This window comes from Ochotona princeps, chromosome 32 (genome assembly GCF_030435755.1).
Source record: "Ochotona princeps isolate mOchPri1 chromosome 32, mOchPri1.hap1, whole genome shotgun sequence".
Taxonomy (NCBI): Eukaryota; Metazoa; Chordata; class Mammalia; order Lagomorpha; family Ochotonidae; genus Ochotona; species Ochotona princeps.
The window spans coordinates 7,038,423-7,058,775 of NC_080863.1; the positions used below are offsets into that span (position 1 = coordinate 7,038,423).

General features: G+C 58.0%; 1 protein-coding gene across 2 annotated transcripts; it reads left to right on the plus strand.

Annotated features, from left to right (window-relative positions):
• The first annotated feature begins 640 nt into the window (after window positions 1-640).
• On the plus strand, window positions 641-15,696 carry DMTN (dematin actin binding protein). Of its 2 annotated transcripts, XM_004591378.2 has the most exons (16): window positions 641-1,049; window positions 8,148-8,326; window positions 8,516-8,590; window positions 8,900-9,055; window positions 10,739-10,783; window positions 11,066-11,165; window positions 11,390-11,446; window positions 11,620-11,772; window positions 11,891-12,015; window positions 12,732-12,837; window positions 14,431-14,495; window positions 14,633-14,681; window positions 14,791-14,798; window positions 15,004-15,069; window positions 15,305-15,385; window positions 15,496-15,696. In XM_004591378.2, exons 2-16 carry the CDS (start codon window positions 8,309-8,311, stop codon window positions 15,607-15,609), a joined length of 1,218 nt encoding a protein of 405 aa, XP_004591435.2. In that variant the 5' UTR covers window positions 641-1,049; window positions 8,148-8,308; the 3' UTR covers window positions 15,610-15,696. The 2 variants fall into 2 exon arrangements, with proteins under 2 accessions (XP_004591435.2, XP_058513412.1); XM_058657429.1 differs by lacking the exons at window positions 14,791-14,798; window positions 15,004-15,069 and having other exon boundaries at window positions 643-1,049; window positions 14,633-14,676; window positions 15,292-15,385.
• The last annotated feature ends 4,657 nt before the right edge of the window (window positions 15,697-20,353 follow it).

The window sequence follows — 20,353 nt, forward strand, 5'->3', positions numbered from 1 at the left end:
GGCACACCCCCCAAAGGCACTGAGTGACTGACGAGCCTGGACTGACAGAGGTTCTGCCCCCAAATCGGAAAGTCACGTTCCCTAGTGCGCTCCCTGCGCCCGAGCCCTCTCCTGAAGCGGCGGGGGTGGGTGGCGGGCGGTCAGCGCTGGCAGCTAGCTCCTTTTTTTCATGAAACTGCCCTGCGAGGAAAAGCGGGATGCTTCTCATGGCCTCCGCCGTGCCCTATCGCGGTTCCCAAGGGATTCAGGTTACCCAAGTGCTGTTCCAGTCTCCAGCCTCCCGCCAAGGCTACGCCTGGGGTGACCAAGCTGGCACCTGTACTTACTTGCTCCTACCCTCCAAGGGGGCAGGGCCCGCCCTCTCCCAGGGGGCCCTGTTGCTGTTGATAAAGATGATGGGGTCCGGGAGAAGCCCATACCCGCCCGGCTCCCCTTAGCTATCCATGGGGCTCCCACCCCCGCCACGCGCCCTCTTCCTGCTGTTTGTGTGCGTGCAGGGAGAGGATGGCCGGCAGATTGTGCTTCGTCATGACGCCGGGTTAATGCTCCTCTTGTCTGAAACTGAGCTGCTGGGGTGGAAAAGAGCTCGCGCATCCCAACCCACGCCCTCCCCCACCCCACCCCACCCCAGTCCTCCGGCTCCCAGCCGCTGCCACCACCGCTGGCTGCACGCGCTTCACTGCCGGAGGTGGAGAGAAGTGTAGGCAGAGTGCGGGGACGCCTGGCCGCGCCCGTGCGCGCGCACCACACCGCCTCCCCACGGCCCTGGCTTGTGGAGAGCAGCAGCAGGCTGGGAGCCCTTGTGAGATCAGACCGCTCAGCCACGACCAGCTCCGCTCCTACGCCCGCTCCCACCCTTACCCACCCAAGCCTGCGCGCTTCCTGTTATTTGTGCTCCGTTGGGGGAACGCTCAGCTGGGTTCTTGGAAGAGACGCGGCTGGTTACACCTAGACTCCTGAGAACCGGGGGTGGGGGCTGGGTCCTCCCCCTGCCCCGCACCACCCCTTGGGGGGGCTCGGGGTATCTGGGCCTCCTGCGTGGGGAAGAGGTAGGTGGCCAGAGGACGGGGAGTAGGGGGATGGGGGCCGTCACCGCCAGGCTCCCCCTCTGCGCAGGCACTTGGGACTGTCCTACCTGCCTGGGGTTGATTTTTATCAAACCGCGCTGTGGTTAGGGGAGGGGCTGCTGGGGTCATGGGATCCATGCAGATGCCTGCTGGCTTTTCGCTGCCCGCCAAGCTGCCCTGACCTAGGCATCCCAATGCTGGGCCCTGGGAATAAAGGGTGGAGGAAGCCACTGTCTGTCTCCCTCCCATCAGGCTGCCGGACACTGGAGGCCGCGGCCGGGGGTGGGGGAAGGGGTCCTGGTTTGGGATCTGTTGATGTGCTGCCAGGGCTGGGGCAGAGTAGGCCCACATGGTGCTGGGGAAGGGGTGTCTGGGGCTCCCTGATCCTGGCTGTGCCCTTCCTGTGCCTCCCCCAGCCTGGTTACCAGGTTGTGAGAATCCGGGGAGCTGCGCTAGGAGGCAGGCTGTTGAGCTGTGAAAATGAGAGAGGGCGAGGGTGCCGTGACAGGTGAGGCCTGTGTGCGTGTATGTGGCCATGTGTCCCACGTGGGAGCAAGTGCTAGCACCTGCTGTGGGTCCCAAGGAGGAGAGCTTAGTAGGTGGGTGGGTGCCAGTGGGCGTTTCTACAGCAGCAGGGCATGTCATTGTGTGGGGGGCCTCACTGGGAGAGTGGGGGTGTCATGTGGCCACACGACAGGCTGTGGGGTGTTCCGTGTGCAGCTGTGTGTGTGAGGTCTGCCACCAGGCCCCCAGGGGCCTGAGCACACCTGGGACTCTTGTTCTGTCTACAGCCAGCTGCTGCCAAGCGCCTGGGTCAGCAGCCCCACCTGTGGGTGGGTGGGTAGCTGTCTGTTCAGTTGCTCTTGGAGCTGCTGAGTGGAAGATGCAAGTCCCTTCCATCAACATGGGCCACACAACCAGCTGTAAATACAGACTTGGAGCAGGTGGAGCCTGGGCTGGCTGACCCCTGCTGGGTCCTGAGCGGGAGGCCTGGCCCACAGAACAGGAGAAGACAACCAGAAGAGGAAAGTTAGGGAAGAGGAAGGGAAGCAACCGGGCTTGGCAAAGGCTCGGGGTGACCCATTGGCCCAGCCCCACCCCCCACAACACACACACACACACACACACACACACACACACACACGCAGCCCTGCCCCAGCTCCACCCACCTCACTCCTCTCCACCCTAGGATGCTGTTTTTGGGAACTGGTGACCTAGCTTGGATCCTGCCTTTATTTCTGGCTTTGAGTTGTTGCCACAGTAACTGCGGGGGTGTGGGGGGGGAGAGTGGGAGAAAGAGAGGAAAGGAGACTGAAAGCAGGAAGAATCTAAGGAAGACAGGGAAGGAGGTAGCCAGGCTTGTGAACGAGGGGGAGGAAAACACTGGACAGAGTGCTGCCACCTTGCCAGCTCCCCCGCCCCCACTAGAGGTGCGATCTGGTGAGGTAGGACCAGGATGCCTCCCTGTGGCAGGATTAGCCCTCAGGGTCACCTGGGCCCCAAGTTCAGGCTGAAGTAGCCTGGGGACCGATGGGCAGGTGTAGGAGGGAATCTCTGCCTTGCGTGGCCTTTGGCAAGTTAATCTCCCCATGGATCTTGTCTTCGTTTCTAAACCAGGAAGGCTCCATCCTGCGTGGGGCTGACAGAGAACATGTGAGATTGTCCTTATGATGGCAGGCACTGCCCAAGGCTGCCAAGCTGCTGGCCAGCCCGTGGGTCTCTGTGCAGGGCAGCAGAACCAGGATGAGTCATTACCTGGGTCCAGGGCGTGTGGTGATGGGTGTGGATGGGCGCCAGGCGGAAGGTCCCTGTGGGCGGGTCTTATCGCGCCATCCCTGCAGGCTGCAGTTGCCTTGGAGATGAGAGGGTGGGTGGTGTGAGGTGGGGCTGGGCTGGTGGCTCAGATAAGGCAGGGGATTGGGGTGGGACTGCGATGACGGGTGGGGGAGGGAAGCTGCGCCCCGTGTCTGCCTGGAGCCAGGAGTGTCTTCCGCCACCTGGGCTTGCCTTCCGCCCCCCCATGACGTTTTTGCTTTCCTTCTGTCCTTTCCGCCCTTCCTGCTGCAGCCTGCCCTTTGGGTCTGTGTCCACAGAGGTCATTGAGGGCCTTGGGAACTCACGCACACGGTTGGAGTGTGCGTGGATGAGAGGGGCCGACCCGGAACAGGTGCAGGAACAGTGCCGTGGGGGCGGGGCCATCTGTGGGTGGAGTAGGCAGCTTTCTGGCATAGTGTGATTTAAGAGAAGAATCCACCTCTCTCTCCTTCTCTCTGACCACACACATACATCCACTCTTCTACTCCAACAGCCTAGAATTGTACCAGTAAGAACTTCATTCTGTAAGGCTAGTCCTACATTACCATGCAAGGGTCTGAGACAGACTTTGTGTGCACTGAATATTTAAAACGTGTTTGAGAGGCAGAAAGAAAGAGACAGACAGCCACACAGGATGAGAGATCTTCTATCCACTGCTTCACTCCCTTAAATGCCCCCCACCCAAGTCTGGTAGCTGGGGCTGGGCCAGGCTGAGTGAAGCAGGGAGCCAGGAATTCCATCTGGGTCTCCCATGTGGGCGGCACGGATAGGAGCTGCTGCTGCTGCTCGGACATGATTTTGAATCCCATTCCAGGTGGCTGTGCTGGGGTCTGGTGTTTGTACACACGTGAGTGTGGGTCTTTTCCAAATAATGGTTATTTTATTTATTTACTTGAAAGCCCGGAAGAGAGAGGTATCGTCTACTTGCTGGTTCATTGTTCAAATAGAACAGCCAGGGCTGAGCCTAGCCAAGGCCCAGGAACCCAGAACTTCATCCAGGGCCCCCCTGAGAGGTAGTAAGCAACAAATCCTGGAGCCAGCACCTGTTGCTTCCCGGGCCACTCGCACATTGGCAGGAAGGTGGATCAGAAGCAGAGCCGGGACTTGAACTCAGGCAAGTCTGCATTAAGATGCAGGTGTCGGGCTTGGCGGTGTGGCCTAGTGGCTAAGGTCCTCGCCTTGGTTCCATATGGCCGCTGGTTCTAATCCCGGCAGCTCCACTTCCTCTCTGTCTCTCCTCCTCTCAGTATATCTGACTTTGTAATAAAATTAATTAATTAAAAAAAAAAACTTAAAAAAAAAAAAAAGATGCAGGTGTCCCAGCTGTGTCGTAACTGCTCTGCCACGTGCCTGCCATGGGTCCTCCTGGATGACCGCGTACACCTATGAGGAGATTGGCTCTGAACGCCCCACCCCAACCTCCTGATCTGGCAGCCACCACTCAGGCCACTGTCCTACCCCGAGGGGGTGACACCACAGCCAGCGCCAAGCTCAGCGGAGATTTGGGCACTTTTTCTTTCTTTTTGTTTTGTTTTTATTTTTCTTCCTCTCTTTATAGATTTATGTATTTTTATTGGAAAGGCAGATATACAGAGAAAGAGAGTCAGAAAAATCTTCTGTCTGCTGATTCAATCCCCAAGCGGCCGCAATGGCTGGAGCTGAGCTGATCCAAAGCCAGGAGCCAGGAACTTTTGAGTCTCCCACGCAGGTGCAGAGTCCTAAGCCTTTGAGCCGTCCTGAACTGCTTTCCCAGGCCACAAGCAGGGAGCTGGATGGGAACTGGGGCTGCTGGGATTAGAACTGGCACCCATATGGGATCCTGGCACATGCAAGGTGAGGACTTTAACCACTAGGCTACCACACTGGACCCTGCACTTTGTTTCTAAAGGGATCCGGTCCCTTCCTCCTCCCTTGGCAGTCTCCCACCTCCAGGAAAAGGGACACCCCATCTCTGTTTTCAGCCTCACCCCTCATGCAGCCTCCTGTTCGTTCTTACCTATTCACCTGCCTCCTAAGGTGAATTCCAACCTGACTTCTGCCCTGCCCACACACACACACTACCACCTGCTCCACCCCAGGTTTGGCACCTGCTGCCTCTGGGGTCTCTTCCATGTGTCACGCTTTCTGTTCCCATCCCCACTGCCCCCAGCCTGAGCACCTTGCACCCTCTGCCTAGCTATTCGGTCTCTCAAGCGGCAGCTACATCTGAAAAATGAATTCCAATGAATTCTTAATCTTCAGTGGCCCCCATTGCCCACAGAACCCAACCTTGCCCTCGGCTGGGCCCCCTCATCCCACTCCAAACGTTTCTCTGCCTCCACCCACCCCCCTACGCCATGACTCAGCCTTATCTGCCATTCCCCAGACACATCCCAAGTGTCCCCATGCTGTGCTTGCTTCGCAGCATGGATACCCAGTGTCTCCTCTTCCCTGCCCCCACCCCCGCCCACCGCTTTGTCCATTGAGAATCCCTTTTTGGAGGCAAGACACATGAAACCTGCATCCTCTGTGGGTGCCAGTTCAAGTCCCAGCTGCTCCACTTCCCTTCCAGCTGTCTGGAAGACGGCCCAAGTGCTTGGGCCCCTGCGCCCACGTGGCAGACCCCGATGAAGCTCCCCTCTGTTGCGGCTATTTGGGGAGTGAACCAGTGAGAGGAAGATCTTTGTCTCCTCTCCTCCCTCCTTCCTTTTTGTTTGTTTGTTTGTTTTTGTTGTTTTTACTGGAACTTTGCCTCTCAGGTAAACCTTTAAGCAAACACTCCCTTTCTCTGTAGACTATGCCGGCAACCAGAGTGTGCTTCAAATATCGCCCCCAAGCCCCACCTGTGCTCCCTTCCCTGACACTGCCAGCGGGAGGGGTCTGTCTCCGTGGCCCCTGCAGCCCTCTGTCCTATCTTATCAGCACATGGCAGTGTGTGGCTTGGTTTGGCATGGGTGGTGCGCCCAGTTTGTCTATGCTGTCAGGGGCTGTTCCCAAAGTGTCCCTTGGATGGCTAAAGCAGTAGGTGACGGAGGTGGCAGGTGGGCGCGGGAGGGACTTAGGTCACAGGGAGTAAGCAGGTTTGACAGCAGTAAAGACGGGTAGGAGAGAGCGAGCCACTCAGCCCGTACCTGGACACCTTTTGAGCAGCATAGCACGTGGTGGTCTGCAACGGCCACAAGACTCCTCATGGGACTCTGGTGGCCACAATCTTGCTGGGGGGCTCGGATTCCAAAAATCCTGGAGAAACCAGATGACCCTCCGATCTCTCACTGCCACTCCCCATCCTCCCACCCCAACCTCAGTACAACAGTAGACATTGAGAGTGATGCCAGGGGCAAAGACACCGGCATGCGCACCCCGCTACCCCCCGGGGCCCTCCTCCATCACCTTACCTGTAAAGTGGGCCGACTTTCCAGGATTCTCAGTGGGGATGCGTGCCCATCACCGTACCCCGCCAGTAGACAGCTCTCGCTGCCTTCAGAAGTGAGCTGTCAGCCTAGCAGGGACCTGATGCCAGGGTCTTCATGCTCCCACAACTCAAGAGTGCTGGAGGCCTCCCACACAGGGCCATGCGGGCAGGAGATGAGGGGGGTGGCAAGGGGATGCACTTGACTGATGGCTGCCACGGGAAGGCAGCCTGGCCAGGCACCTGGGTGGGGGGAAGTTCTGCTTGGGGGCCAAACAGGAGGTCCTACTGCCCACATTTAGGTAAGACGATGAGGAGTGCCAGCAACCAGGCGCTGCCACGACTCTGTTGCTAAGAGTGGCTACACAAAAGTCCCCCCAAGTTCATGGGTCCCTGGGATGACAAATAATAATATGCCACCTGCAGTGCGCCAATGGCTGCCAAAGTCCAGGCTTAGCCAGGAGCCAGGAGCTTCTTCCAGGGCTCCATGGTGGGTAGCAAGGCGCCCAAGCACTTGGCCAGCTGCTGCTTTCCCAAGGGCATCAGTAGGGATGCCTGATCAGAAATGGAGCAGCTGGGACTTGACACTGTTGTCAAGGGTCATGGCTTTGCCCTCTATGCCACAGTACCAGTCCAATGTGTAATGCTTTAAACTTTTCATGTTAGAACTGCCCTAATACTGACAGAGCAAGCCTAGGGCACAGAAATAGGCAGGTTCCTCAAAAAGTTCATGGATAGGGCCGGGCGCAGTAGCCTAGCGGCTGAAGTTCTCCCCTTTCAAGCGCTGAAATCCCATATAGATGCCAGTTCTAATCCCAGCAGCCCTGCTTCCCATCCAGCTTCCTGCCTGTGGCCTGGGAAAGCAGTGGAGGACAGCCCAAAGCCTTGGGACTCTGCATGCATGAGATCCAGAAAAAGTTCCTGGCTCTAATAAGTAAAGATTCATTTACTTTTAGTGGAAAAGTAGATTAGATTTACAGAGAACAGGAGAGACAGATCTTCCATCCACTAGTTCACGTGCCAAACGACTCAACCGGAGCTGAGCCGATCCAAAGCCAGGAGCCTGGAGCTTCTGCCAGGTCTCCCATGCGAGGCCCCAAGGCTTTGGACCATCCTCTGCTGCTTTCCCAGGACACACACAGGGAACTGGATGGGAAGTGGGGCAGGCAGATATGACCCAGTTGCCAATATGGGATCCTGGATTTAGCCATTGAGCCATCATGCTGGGTTCCCCCCTTCCAAATATATATATTTGACAGAGTGAGAGAGGGTTCTTTTTTTTTTTTTAAGGATTAATTTATTTTATGTGAAAGATTTTTAGACAGAAGTGGGGGGAAAGAGACACCGAGAGAGGTCTTCCGTCCACTGTTTCACACTCCAAATGGTTGTAACAGCCTGGAGCTTCTTCTGGGTCTCCCATGTGGGTACAGGGGCCCAAGCACTTGGGCTGTTGTCTGCTGCTTTCCCAAGCAGGGAGCTGGACCCGAAGTGGAGCCGCTGGGACCCAATACTCTGATATAGGGATAGGCATCGCAAGTGGTAACACGAGGGCGGCCTCTCTAGGAGGACCTGACAGGGCTGTGTAAGCCTTAGGCTTCCTTGCTCCCTCGTCCAGGTCTGACTCGCTGTGTGCTGGGTTTGCTGGCCTGGGCAGGGCGGGCGCAGGTGTGGCCTCGCAGGGGCAGGGCCCGCAATAGCAGCGTCAGTGGGAAGTGACCGACCCCTGCTGTCATTTCCCTTGCCGCCCTGGCGCAGGACAATGGCTTGTTGCCTTGCCTGGGGCACGCCTGCACACTCACTCGGGGGCTGCCTGGGGAGCTCCGGGACCCCACCCCCACCCTCCCCTTCTAGAGGCCCGACTTCCCTTTTCCCTCCAGACCCGGCCTGGACCAGGTTCGCCGAGGGATGAGGACGCTACGTCCAGCTGGGACGCCCGTGGTGCAGCAGCTAGGCCGTGCCTGACGCCTCATTCTCTCCCGGCGCGCGCGCACAGGGAGCGCCATCAGTAACCCCGCCTGGTGAGCGAGCACCCTGCTGCATGGAACGGCTACAGAAGGTGCGTAGGGGGCGGGAGGGTTGCAGGGCACTGCACCGGCCCCCAAGAGAGCGGGGGACGTCTGGGGGAAGGGTGGGGAGGTTGGCGCAGGAGTCGAGGGCGCCACCTAGCCTAGGGTAGACCCCCGCACCCACACGCATACAAACACCCACTCACATGCCCACGCGCCCGCCTTCTCGCTCTCCCCAGCAACCACTTACCTCCCCCGGGAGCGTGAGCTCCTCCCGCGACTCCAGTGTGCCCGGCTCTCCCTCCACCATCGTGGTGAGTAACCCCTGGTGAGACCAGCAGCACCTGCAGGTGGGGGCGAGGGGGAGGGGCAGGACACCTGCCGGTGCTAGCTAGAAGAGACGCCGCCCCCCACCCCCAATGTAGAGAAGGCCCCCTCTGCACAACTCACTTCTGCTAGGCTGTTTCTGCTTCTTGGACACCCAAAGGGCTAGGCCAGAGGAGTGACCGCTTGTAAGGTTGCGCTGTCTGGAAGCCTGGGTTGCCCAAGCCAGACCAGCCTGGACCTCAGATGGATCCTGGACGTTTGTTCCACTTGTACTGTTCCACCCCTCCCCCCACCAGGCCAAGATGGACAATCAGGTGCTGGGCTACAAGGACCTGGCTGCCATCCCCAAGGACAAGGCCATCCTGGACATCGAGCGGCCCGACCTCATGATCTACGAGCCGCATTTCACGTACTCCCTCCTGGAACACGTGGAACTGCCCAGGAGCCGGGAGGTGAGCCGGGAGTGGGTGGAATCCCCCTGGGCCCTTCTTTTTGTTTATCTGTTGGTTCAGCCCATCTGCCCTACACCCCCTGCCCGCCTTCCGACTCTGCTAGCCACAGCCAGGAGCCCAGAACCACCTCGCCTGCCACCTCCCAGAGTGCACATTAACATTGAGTCCTAGCTTTGGAAGCAGAGGCAGGACTCGAACCCAGGCACTCTGACAAGGAATGTCAGGTGTCTCCAGCAATGGCTTAACCATTGCACCAAATGCCTATCCTTTTCAAAAGTAAGTTTATTTATTTACTTATTTATTTGAAAGGCAGAGTTAGAAAGACAAGACAGATTTTCTATCCCTTGGGTCGCTCCCCCCATGGCTTCAACCCACCCTTATCTCCCACATGGATGCAGGGTCCCAAGGACCTGGACCATCTTCTGTTGCTTTTCCAGTCCATTAACAGGGAGCTGGATTGGAAGTGGGACAGCTGGATTACACCCATTTGGGATGCCAGCATTGCAGAAGGTCGCTTAGCTTGCAGTGCCACAGTGCCAGGAGGGTAGAACACTCAGAGCCCTGAGTGGCTGTGTTTACCTCCTAGCCATGCCAGCGGCTCAGTGTGTAATCTTGGGGGAAACCACTTGACCTTTCTGTGCCTCTATTTCTCCATCTGTAAAATGTGCCCAGAGGATTAACTGCCACCGTGCCAGTCGCAAATGCCTACACTTCTTGAAAAATATCTTTATTTATTAGAAAGGCAGAGTTGAGAGTGAGTTATCTTCCATCTGCTGGCTCACTCCCCAAATGGCTGCAATGCCCATAGGTGGGTAGAGCTGAAGCCAGTAGCCTGGGGATTTTCTGGGTCTGTATATGGGTACAGGAGTCCAAGGGCTTAAGCCATCCTCTGGTGCTTTTCCAGACCATCAGCAGGGGACTGGATTGGATGTGGGACAATTGGGACACCCACCAGCACTCGTATGGGATGCTGGCGTTGTAGGAGACAGCTTAGCCTGATAGGCCATGGTGCTGGCCCGCATCTACACTTCTGAGTTGGCTTTCTTGGAGCCCCAGCAATGCAAGAACCCACCAGTCAACCAACACACTGTACATGGAGGATGGTCAGTGGGCTGGCACGTTGAGAGCTGAGGTGGCTCTCAGCAAGGTGTGGCAATAGCACCTGGAGAGAGAATGCAACGGGCAGAAAGAGCCAGACCTCCTAAGCTGTGTGATGTGGTGGGCTCCGTGTCCCCTCCACCCTGGAGGACAGTCTGGGGGCATGCGATCACACCCAGCAGGTGCTTGTCACCTGCACTGAGGGTCAGGGTGCCCCCCTCTCTAGTCACAGACTGTTTCTTTGTTCCCTCAGCCCTGAGGGTAGGGCTGCCCCCACACCACGCACACACCCAGGAGGCTTCCCTTGGCTTGGGGGTGCCAGGCACCTTCTCCTAGGCCATGTGCTTCCACTTGCTTCTGGCAAGATCTGGGACTTCACCCAGCATGGACTGGGAAGCAGGGTGGGGGGTCAGCCTGGGAGCTAGCAAGGGTCCTAGAGACAGGGTGATGGAGGCAGGGGTGCTCCTGGCAAGGAGAGGCTGGGCTGGGGGGGAACGGTTCTTTGGTGGCTGCAGGAATGATAGTAGAATGCCCCCTCCCCCGCACCGTTGTGGCTCTGATCAGCCCTCCCATCTCCCTCCACAGCGCTCGCTGTCACCCAAGTCCACATCGCCACCACCCTCCCCAGAGGTGAGTCTACCCCATGCACCTGCAACTCGCCCAGCTCTGTGCCCATGCCCCCCACCACCCCACACCTCTGCGACATATTCAGGCTATGCTATGCAAAGGCCAGGGGGTCAATAGAGTCAGAGGACCACAGTGGGCCCCCAGGCCAGCTCTGTATCCCTCCGGTCTGTGCAACCCAGAGGCCTGTCAGCAGCCGGAACCCTTGGGTGGGGAGTGGGAGGCATGGCTGCCTGGACGGGGTAGGGAGAGGTGCCAGCAAGGAACAGCGGCACATGGTCCCTGCAGGTGTGGGCCGAGAGCCGGTCCTCTGGGATCCTCTCACACGCAGCAACTCCGAGAGCCACCGGGACGCCACGCACCAGCCTGCCCCATTTCCACCACCCTGGTAAGTGAAACTGTCCTTCTCCCATCCCCCCCACCACCCAGCAGACTGCCTTTGTCATTCTGGAACCCCTCATGGCTGAGCTGTGAGCTTTGCTGGAGCCAGGACCCCAGCCAGGGCTCCTGCCTGCCAGGAGAATGGGTGGGAGGTCCCCCAGTTTCAGGACTTCCCATTTCCTTCTGGGCTCCTGGCATCTGTCTCATGCTGAGCTGTGCCCCCTCCCACAGAGACCACTCGCCCAGACTTCAACATCTATAAGAAACCGCCCATCTACAAGCAGAGAGGTGAGGCCCCCCCACGTAGCGCATCTACTTCCCACCACATGTTGGCAGCCACGGGAAGTGGGGGTGCAGGGGAGTGAGTGACTGTGGCATGGCACCTCCTCTCGGGTCGGTGGGCAGAGGTGGGACCTGGGGCCATGGTGCCCATCTGCTGACCCCGCCCTTGGCCTTGGCAGAGTCCCTGGGAGGCAGCCCTCAGAGCAAGCATCTCATTGAGGACCTCATCATCGAGTCGTCCAGGTTCCCTGCTGCCCAGCCCCCCGACCCCAACCAGCCAGCCAAGATCGAGACGGACTACTGGCCATGCCCCCCATCGCTGGCCGTTGTGGGTAGGAGGAGAAACTGGCCAACAGCGGGGAGGTAGCTGGGGAGGCTCCCCCCGCCATCCCTCCACGACTGCCCCCCAGCCTCAGCATCTACTCCCAACACCGCCTGTGTGTCTCCCAGAGACAGAATGGAGGAAGCGGAAGGCATCCCGGAGAGGGGCCGAAGAAGAGGAGGAAGAGGAGGAGGATGACTCCGGAGATGAGATGAAGGCTCTCAGGGAGCGGCAGAAGGAAGAACTCAGTAAGGTAGCACCTTGTGCCTCCCACTGCAGCTTGTGGCCATGCTGGGTCCTTAGCTAGCCACAGGGTCATGGCGAAAGAAGCAGAGTGTGGGAAGATGAGAGCGTTGGCCACTGCCGGGGTCAAGGGCTGGGGACGAGGAGGCTGCTGGGCCGGAGCCCCCACAGAGCAGCCAGACCCACCATAGCGTCATCTTGGACTCAAAAGAGCTGAATGACCCCAGGCTCGGGGGCTCCAAGAGCTACCTGGGGGACCCAACATAATGGCTCAATTGGCTACATCCTTACCATGCAAGCACCAGCATCCCATATGAGCGCCAGTTCATGTCCCAGCTGCTCCACTTCCCATCCAGCTCCCTGCTGGTGGCCTGGGAAAAGCAGCAGAGGACGGCCCAAAGCCTTGGGAATTGCACTTGCATTGGAGACCCTGAAGAAGCTGCTGGCTCCTGGCTTCAGATTGGCTCAGCTCTGGCCATTTTGGCCCACACAGGTGCAGGGGCCCGAGGACTTGGACTATCCACTACTGTTTTCCCAGGCCATAAGCTGGGAGTTGGATGGAAGTAGAGCAGTCAGGACTCCAGCCAGCATCCCTGTGGGATGCTGGCATCGCAGGTAGAGGCTTAGCTTGCTGTACCACGGGGCTGGCCTCCAGTCCCCAGTTCTGAACCTGGTAGGGATGAGAGATCAGGACCTGAATGTTGGCATCTGCCCCCTCCCTGCTAGGTGACCTCCAACCTGGGCAAGATGATCTTGAAAGAAGAGATGGAGAAGTCGCTTCCCATCAGGCGGAAGACTCGCTCTCTGCCGGACCGGACGCCCTTCCACAGCTGTAAGTGCCAGGGTGGAGGAGGCTGGCTGGGAGGAGGGCATCCTTTCAGTTACACTTGGCGTCCTCTAGCCGTGACCCTGGCCATGACAGTGCCAGGCCTGGAGCTGCAGGCCTTGAGGAAAGATAGTGTTAGCTGAAATAGAGCCAGCCTGCTTGCTTGGAATTTTTTTTTTTTTAATTGTCTTTCAGAGAACAGGGGGGAGACCCTCCCCCTGCTGCTTCCCGCCAAGTGGCTACGGCGGTCTGGGCTGTGGCGAACAGAAATCAGAAGCCAGGAAATTCTGCTGGGTCCCCCATGTGGGTGTAGGGGCCCAAGCACTTGGGCCATCCTCCTGCTGCTCTCCCAGGCCACAGGCAGGGAGCTGGATGGGAAGTGGAGCAGCCAGGATAAGGACTGGCACCCCTATGGGATCCTGGGGCTTGCTTTGTAGCCACAAAGCCATTGTGCCCAGCTCTGCCTTTGTTGATTCTAACACTCACGGTGGGTCTACTTGCATGCCAGCCCTGGGCACACCGTGAGCAGGATAGATTTATCTGCCAGCGGACCGGCAGCCTGCACTCGTGTGCAGGGTTATGTGCTGTCCGGCTGATGCGCCTGTAGACTTGTGATCAGGCGTGGTGACTCTGGGAGACACGCTGTCAAAGAGCAGCATTGTAGGAGTCCCAGGGAGTGAGCAAGCTGGCTGTGCTTTGGTGCAGCGCCAGTGTTGCAGTCCAGGTGTGTCCACTTCCTGTGGCGCGTTCGCAACGCCTCGATCACACACAGTCACTGGGTAAGCCAGGCATTTTCCACACACTGTTCCAAAGCCCGTGTCGTTCTGTCCACTGGAGCGTGCAAGGCATGTGTGTTCGGATGTATTAGAATGGTCAGAACCTCTTTGTCGTGTTGAGGCTGCAGAGGCTAAATATGGAAGCAGAAATGCTGACTAAAGCGATCGGCAGCGAGTGGGGATGAGAGTCCCAGGGGCCGCGTTCTGTGGCACCACAGCCAGTGGAGATGGATGCCCGAGGGCAGAGACCCTGTTCAAGGCAACAGCTGTCTTACAGCTGTGAGTTTGCACCTGTCTCCGTGGTGAGCGGAGGAAATGACTATTTCTGTATTCCAAAGCCAAGACTTTAAAATGTTGTGACTAGGGCCCAGCGTGGTAGCCTAGCAACTAAACTCATCTCCTTGCATGCTCCGGGATCCCATATGAATGCCAGTTCTAATCCCAGTGACCCCGCTTCCCATCCAACTCCCTGCTTGTGGCCTGGGAAAGCAGCAGAGGACGGCCCAAAGCCTTGGGACCCTGCACCTGCGTGAGAGATCTGGAAGAGGCTCCTGGGTCCTGGCTTCAAACTGGCTCAGCTCCAGCCACTGCAGCCACTTGGGGAGTGAACCAGTGGATGGAAGATCTTTTTGTCTCTCCTCTCTCTAAATCTGCCTTTTCAATAATTAAAAAAAAAAAAATCTTAAAAAAATTCAGTGGAAAATGAGATGAAAAAGATAGGTTTATTGTGATTCAAAGTCCTTAAGGGTCTCCCCCGTCCCCTGCTGCTGCCAGGCAGGGGATAGGGGCTGACCCACCGAGGGCCTCTTGCTCTGTCTTACAGCTTTGCACCCAGGAACGTCCAAGTCGTCCTCTCTCCCTGCTTACGGCAGGACCACCCTCAGCCGGGTAAGGTCTGCCTCGGGACCAGAGATTCTGCGAGCATTGTGTGCGGTGGGGAGGGGGCAGGCCTCTGAGTGCTAGGAGAAACAAGGAGGTGGGGGTCCTCCTAAGCCTCTTCTGATCCCCCCCATGTCCCCTCCCAGCTACAGTCCACAGACTTCAGTCCCTCGGAGAGTGATTCCGGAAGCTCAGGTGAGCCCCTGTGCCTTTGGTGAAGGGATGTGGGCAGGGCAGAGGGAGGGGCATGGCGGTGCCCAGGTAGGGGCACAGGCCTCTGAGCCCTGACACTTGTCCCCCGCAGGCCTGCAGGTGAGCACTGCCTGATGCAGCCGAAGGCGGAGGAGCACCTTACAGCTAGGGCCAGGCAGAGCTGGAGGTTGGAGGTGGCGGGGGCAGGAGGGGGAGTGGGGCCACCACGTTGCCTGGGGAAGACACTTGGAGAAAGGAAGAGCCCGGGTAAGGCCGGGCAGGTCTCCCTGCCCGCTCTGGCTCACTGCGGCTTTGGTCTCCCTAGAACGGAGAGGGCCAGAGGGGGAGGATGGACCGGGGGAACTCCCTGCCCTGTGTACTGGAGCAGAAGGTGAGGGGCAGGGGACCCCCGCTGCCTGGAGAGCGTGGGGGTGGGCGCGGCCGGGGCCATGCCCGCGGAGCCCAATGCACTCGGCGGTGGGGGCCTCCTGGAGTCGGTGATTGGCAGGGCTGGGGTGGGGGACAGGGATGGCAACATGGCATGAACCCGGTGGCCTCTGCAGGCTGAGGAGGAATGGGCGGGTTTTGGTGTCAGTCTAAGGTGGTCCCCTACTCCCCCCACCCAGATCTACCCCTATGAAATGCTGATGGTGACCAACAGGGGGCGCACCAAGCTGCCTCCCGGGGTGGATCGCATGCGGCTGGAGGTATGCAGGGAAGAAGGGGGTGGGTGGGCTCTGGGCTGTCACCACGTCGTGGTGGTGACCTGGGGTACGTTGCCGGGGCCACCCACTTCCCCTCCCCTCCCCTCCCGCAGAGGCACCTGTCAGCCGAGGACTTCTCCAGAGTCTTCGCCATGTCCCCCGAGGAGTTCGGCAAGCTGGCCCTGTGGAAGCGCAACGAGCTCAAGAAGAAGGCCTCGCTCTTCTGACCGCCCCTCTTGGCGCCTCTCCTTCCCCTTCTGTGGCCGACCCCTCCCTACTGCTGCAGGGCTCTGGAGCGGGGGCGGGTGGGGGGACCCGGGGAAGTGCAAAGCCGAACCAGCCCCCTCTTGACTTGGAGGCTGCGAGCACAGGGAAGTGGGGGCCCACGGGTGCTAGGCAGCCATGGCTTTGGTTCCCAAAAGGAGTTGAGGGAGGCTGGGAGCCACCTTTCTTTTTCCCCGGCCCTTCCTCCCCGTCCATCCAGGTCCAGATAAGCAGGGTACTTACACTCTGTATTCTGTCCCTTCCCCCAACTCCAACATGAGGGTCCCCAGAGGAGGCCAGGAGGAAGAAGGAAGGGGGCCAGGCGTGCCAGCCAGCTGCCTGGAGCAGGGCCTAGTAGGACACTTTTGGCCAGCAGGGAGGGCTCACCTCTCTTCCCTTCCCACATGCGGGAGCTCAGCTCTGCGGGACCCTACCTGCCCAGAGCGGAGGCAGGTGCAGGGGAACACACTGGCACTCGAGGCACTAGACTGGTCCTGTCCTCCACTTGCAACCCCCGAGCTTCCAAGCTTCTGGCTGCAGACCCGGCTTCCCCAGAAGCCTTGGCTTAAGAGTGGAGACACCATCTACCCAAAGCCTCCCCATGCTGCTAGCACAGTGAGCTAGGACCCACTCCCACCGCCTGCCCCTGGAGGACTCCGTCTCCTGGCAGCCAGAGTCCCCCCCCCCCCCCCCACGCCCGGGAGTAGGTGCCAGCGGAACCTTGGCCTGCTGCTTGCCTTGGATGGAAGTTTAAGGGGCCAGGCTGGGCCCCTTCTGAGGGTCCTGGCCGCCAGGGCCCCCCGCTACTCCCAGGCACTCCCTCCTCCTCCACTGCGCTCTCTAAAGAATGTAATTTATTGGGGCACCCCCCGGCTGCTCTCTTCACCTCACTTTTGTGCCCTACCCACTCACACTCCGGCTTTCTGTCCAGACCGTACGTGTATATATAATTATATATATATATATATATAATATATATTTTCACCCAGGTCTGGCTTTGGTTCGTGCCCAGAGCCTGGCTGTCCCCTCTCTGCTGCGTGTGTGACACTGCTGGCAGGGGGACTGTCTGCTTGGAATTAAAAGGTTGCATCGGGTCCCTAAATCTGTTTGTTCTTCAAAGGCCACCAGCAGAACAGCGTGAGAGGAAGGCGGGGAGGTTGAGCAGTTGAGGACCCGTGACCCATCAGGGTGGAGTGGGGGGAAGCATCCATGACCATACTGTCCCCCAACCCTGGTCCCAGATCACAGGGGCTGGTCCAGGCGGGGTCCTATCTTTCCCCTCTCTCGGGGGTCTTCAGATAAGAGCCAGGAGGTGGAAGAAGAGGCCTCTGTTTTCCACCAAGACCTCGAAGACCCTGCCGCCCTGCTGTGACAGGCAAGTTCGACATTGGTTCTGTGGTACTCAGAGTCCATCACATGGTCTGGGACACATACACACCCACACACACTACATACACCACACACATACACAAATGCCACATACACCTCATGTCACACACAACCCCCACCCCACACGTCACACACAACCCTCCACACCACACACGTCACACACATACCACATACATGTCACACACACAGGAAACACTCAGCAATATAGCATCCACAGATGAGCCGATTGGCACTGACCAGGCAGGATGGAAGACGGGTAGTGGAGGACTCAGCCCAGGCCACAGGAGAAGGTGTGATTTGGTCTTGACTGGCTAGGCAAGGCCTTCCAAGGGAACAGATCTGGAACCATGTGTTGAGGGCATGAGAGGGAAGAGGGGTAGCAAGGGAGTGCAGTTTCTATTGGAAGAGCAAGAAGGAGACTGGCTGATGTGGAAAGAGGGTCCCAAGGACTTGAGCCGCCATCCGCTCTGTTCCCAGGCCCCTCGCAGGGAGCTGGATTAGGAAGTGAAGCAGGCGAGACATGAACCACGTTCATATGGGATCCCTGGGCCACAGGCGGGAGATGTACCAACATGCCACCCTGCTGGCCCCACAAATAAACATTTTAAGAGAAGACTTTTGAAATAAGAATCGCATTGGAAGGAATGATTTGAGAGACAGTACGCTCCCATCTGCAGCCAGCAGTGGGGCTGAGGCCAGGGGCCAGCAGCTCAATCTAGCTCGCTGCCACATGGGTGGTAAGAATCCAGTCCCTTGCGCTGTCACTGCTGACTCCCAGCGTGCCCATCAGTAAGGAGCTGGGAGAAGTGGACCGGAACTGGAAACCAGGCATTCCGGTGTGGGATTCAGCTATCCCAAGTAGTACAGTAACTCCTGCCCAAAATGCCTTCCCCTTCACTGGGAAGTATCTGTCGTGGGCAGATTGGATCCTAAGCCCCAAAAGATGATGGGTTCCAGAGACTTGGGAGCACTCAGCGTGAAGCTGGCCGGTCTCTCTAACAAAGCTTGGGGAGAAAGTCTCAAAGGACACACGCAGATGTAAAACCTTCAACTAGAGAGTGCTCTCCTAACTTTTTTGAAAAATAGATCTTTTTGAAGCTAGCATGATAGCTCAATTGGCTAATCTTCTGCCTGCATGCACCGGCATCCTATATAGGCACCGGTCCTAATCCCGGCAGCCCTGCTTCCCGTCTAGCTCCCTGCTTGTGGCCTGGGAAAGCAGTCCAAGACAGGCCAAAGTCTTGGGACCCTGCACCCACGTGGGAGACCTGGAAGAAGCTCCTGGCTCCTGGCTTTGGATCAGCTCAGCCATAGCTGTTGCGGCCATTTGTGGAGTAGTGAACTCAAAATTGAAAGATCCTCCTATGTCTCCTCTCTGTAAATCTACCTTTCTGGTAAAAATAAATCTTTAAAAAAAAGTTTAGCTATTAGCATATACTTGTCAGTTGAATCTTAGGGCTATTACGAAGGAACCAATGAGAACAGAATTAAGGCCACCTGTGTCCAGTGTCCCTTGCTGGGCCCTGCAAGCCTGCAGGTGACAGGAGAGATTTTGTTGCAAGGCCTTTCCGGTTAATTTCCCTGGCGGCAGAATTGAATGTATCGGTGTTCTCCAATGCACTTGGTATAGAACATGGGGACTGCATGTACGATGACTTGTTAGCGTAATGTCTAATGTAACTCCTGTGGGCTCTGGCTCCCCACTGCAGCCAGCTCCCCGCTGCTGCAGAGCCTGGGAGGTGCAGGGACAACGCAAGCCCTTGACTTCCTGCCACCCTGGGCTCCTCGCTTCAGCCCAGCCCAGCCCTGGCCATCATGGACATTTCAAGAGGAGTTGCAGATGGGAGCTCGCTCTCAAAGAAATCCAGCTGAAAGACATTCATGGAGAACATGTGCTGTGTCTTTTTTTTTTTTAATCTTTATTCAAAAGGCAGTGTGACAGAGAATGAGAGACAGAGAAATCTTCCATTGCTAGTTCATTTCCCAAATGGCCACAGTGGATGGAACCGAGTCAATCTGAAGCCAGGAGCCTCCTCCAGGCTTCCCTCCTGAATGCAGGATGAGCAGGGGAATAGATCGGAAGCAGAGCAGCCAGGATGTAAACCAGTGCCTGCATGGGATGCCAGTACTGCAGGCGCAGGATTAGCCTGTATGCCACCGTGCCAGGCCCATGTTGGTTATTTCTAAACGACGTCTAAAAGATGTTGCCGTCGTCCGGAATGGGAGACGCTGGGTTTTCACCATCTGTTAAGGCCGCGCAAGCACAACCGGAATGGGACTCCCAACACAAAATGAGCTCGCTTGCTCTCTTCACAAATAGGCCTGACGACTCTGCATGTCCGGGCTGCTGGAAAACAGTTGTTTCCGAGCAGTTGCCAGAGAACCCTGGCTCAGCCTGCTGGCAGCCTCCACTACCCAGCACCCACCAGCTTGCCCCAGTTCCCCACCCCAGCCTCTGAAGACCTCAGCCCCTAGAATAATAGCAGAGAAAGAACAGGCGAGACCCCAAGAAGGATGTAGGTTCCAGGATCCTGCAGACCCCCACCCTGGCAGAAGGGGGCAGTTGCCCTTCTTAGCTGAGCTGTGTCCGTGCTAAGTAGTAACGCACTTAGCCACATACCAGTCCTCCATTGAAATCTCCATAGAAATTTCTCTGTTCCCGGGAGGTCAAGCCAGGGGTAGCACAGTGGTGCTGGTGCGCGTTTCCGCCACTCCAGGAAGCTATGCGCCTGTTAAAGGCTTGGTGTTGCTCAACCCCCACCCCCCAATATGTCTAACGGTGCCAGAAAGACCTGGGGGTGGCAGAGGGGCGGCGGCTGGGGAGGGGGTGGGGGTGAAAAGGCAGTTGTACTGGTTTCAATCAGCCCACTTAGAAAGCTAACAAGCTGACTCTAGCATATAACTTGGCTTAACCAGACCAGTGTGTCTGCTTTGCCGGCATCTCGAGGCGGAATGCATAGAACGCCCGATGAGGGCTCCATTCGACTTTTTTCCCTTGCGCGCTGAGGTGGCCGGGGACGCATTTTTCCGTGTGTTCATTTGCAGGAGCTCAGGAACCGGGTACGGGGAGGGGACACTCAGATTGGACGCACACACAACTCCCCACCCCGCTGTGCAGCAGGAATGCTCAGTCCTCTTCCCCCTAAAGCACTTCCAAGTCTCCTTGCCTAGGGGTCTCTCTCGGAGTAGGGGCGCCCCGGCTCCGTGGGCCCTCAGGCTGCGCGCGCCCCCCCAGGCCGGGCTCGGCCGGGACACCGGAGCGGGGCGGAGCAACCGGCCCCGCCTCCGCCGCCGCACCGGGGCCGCCTCCCGCGCCGC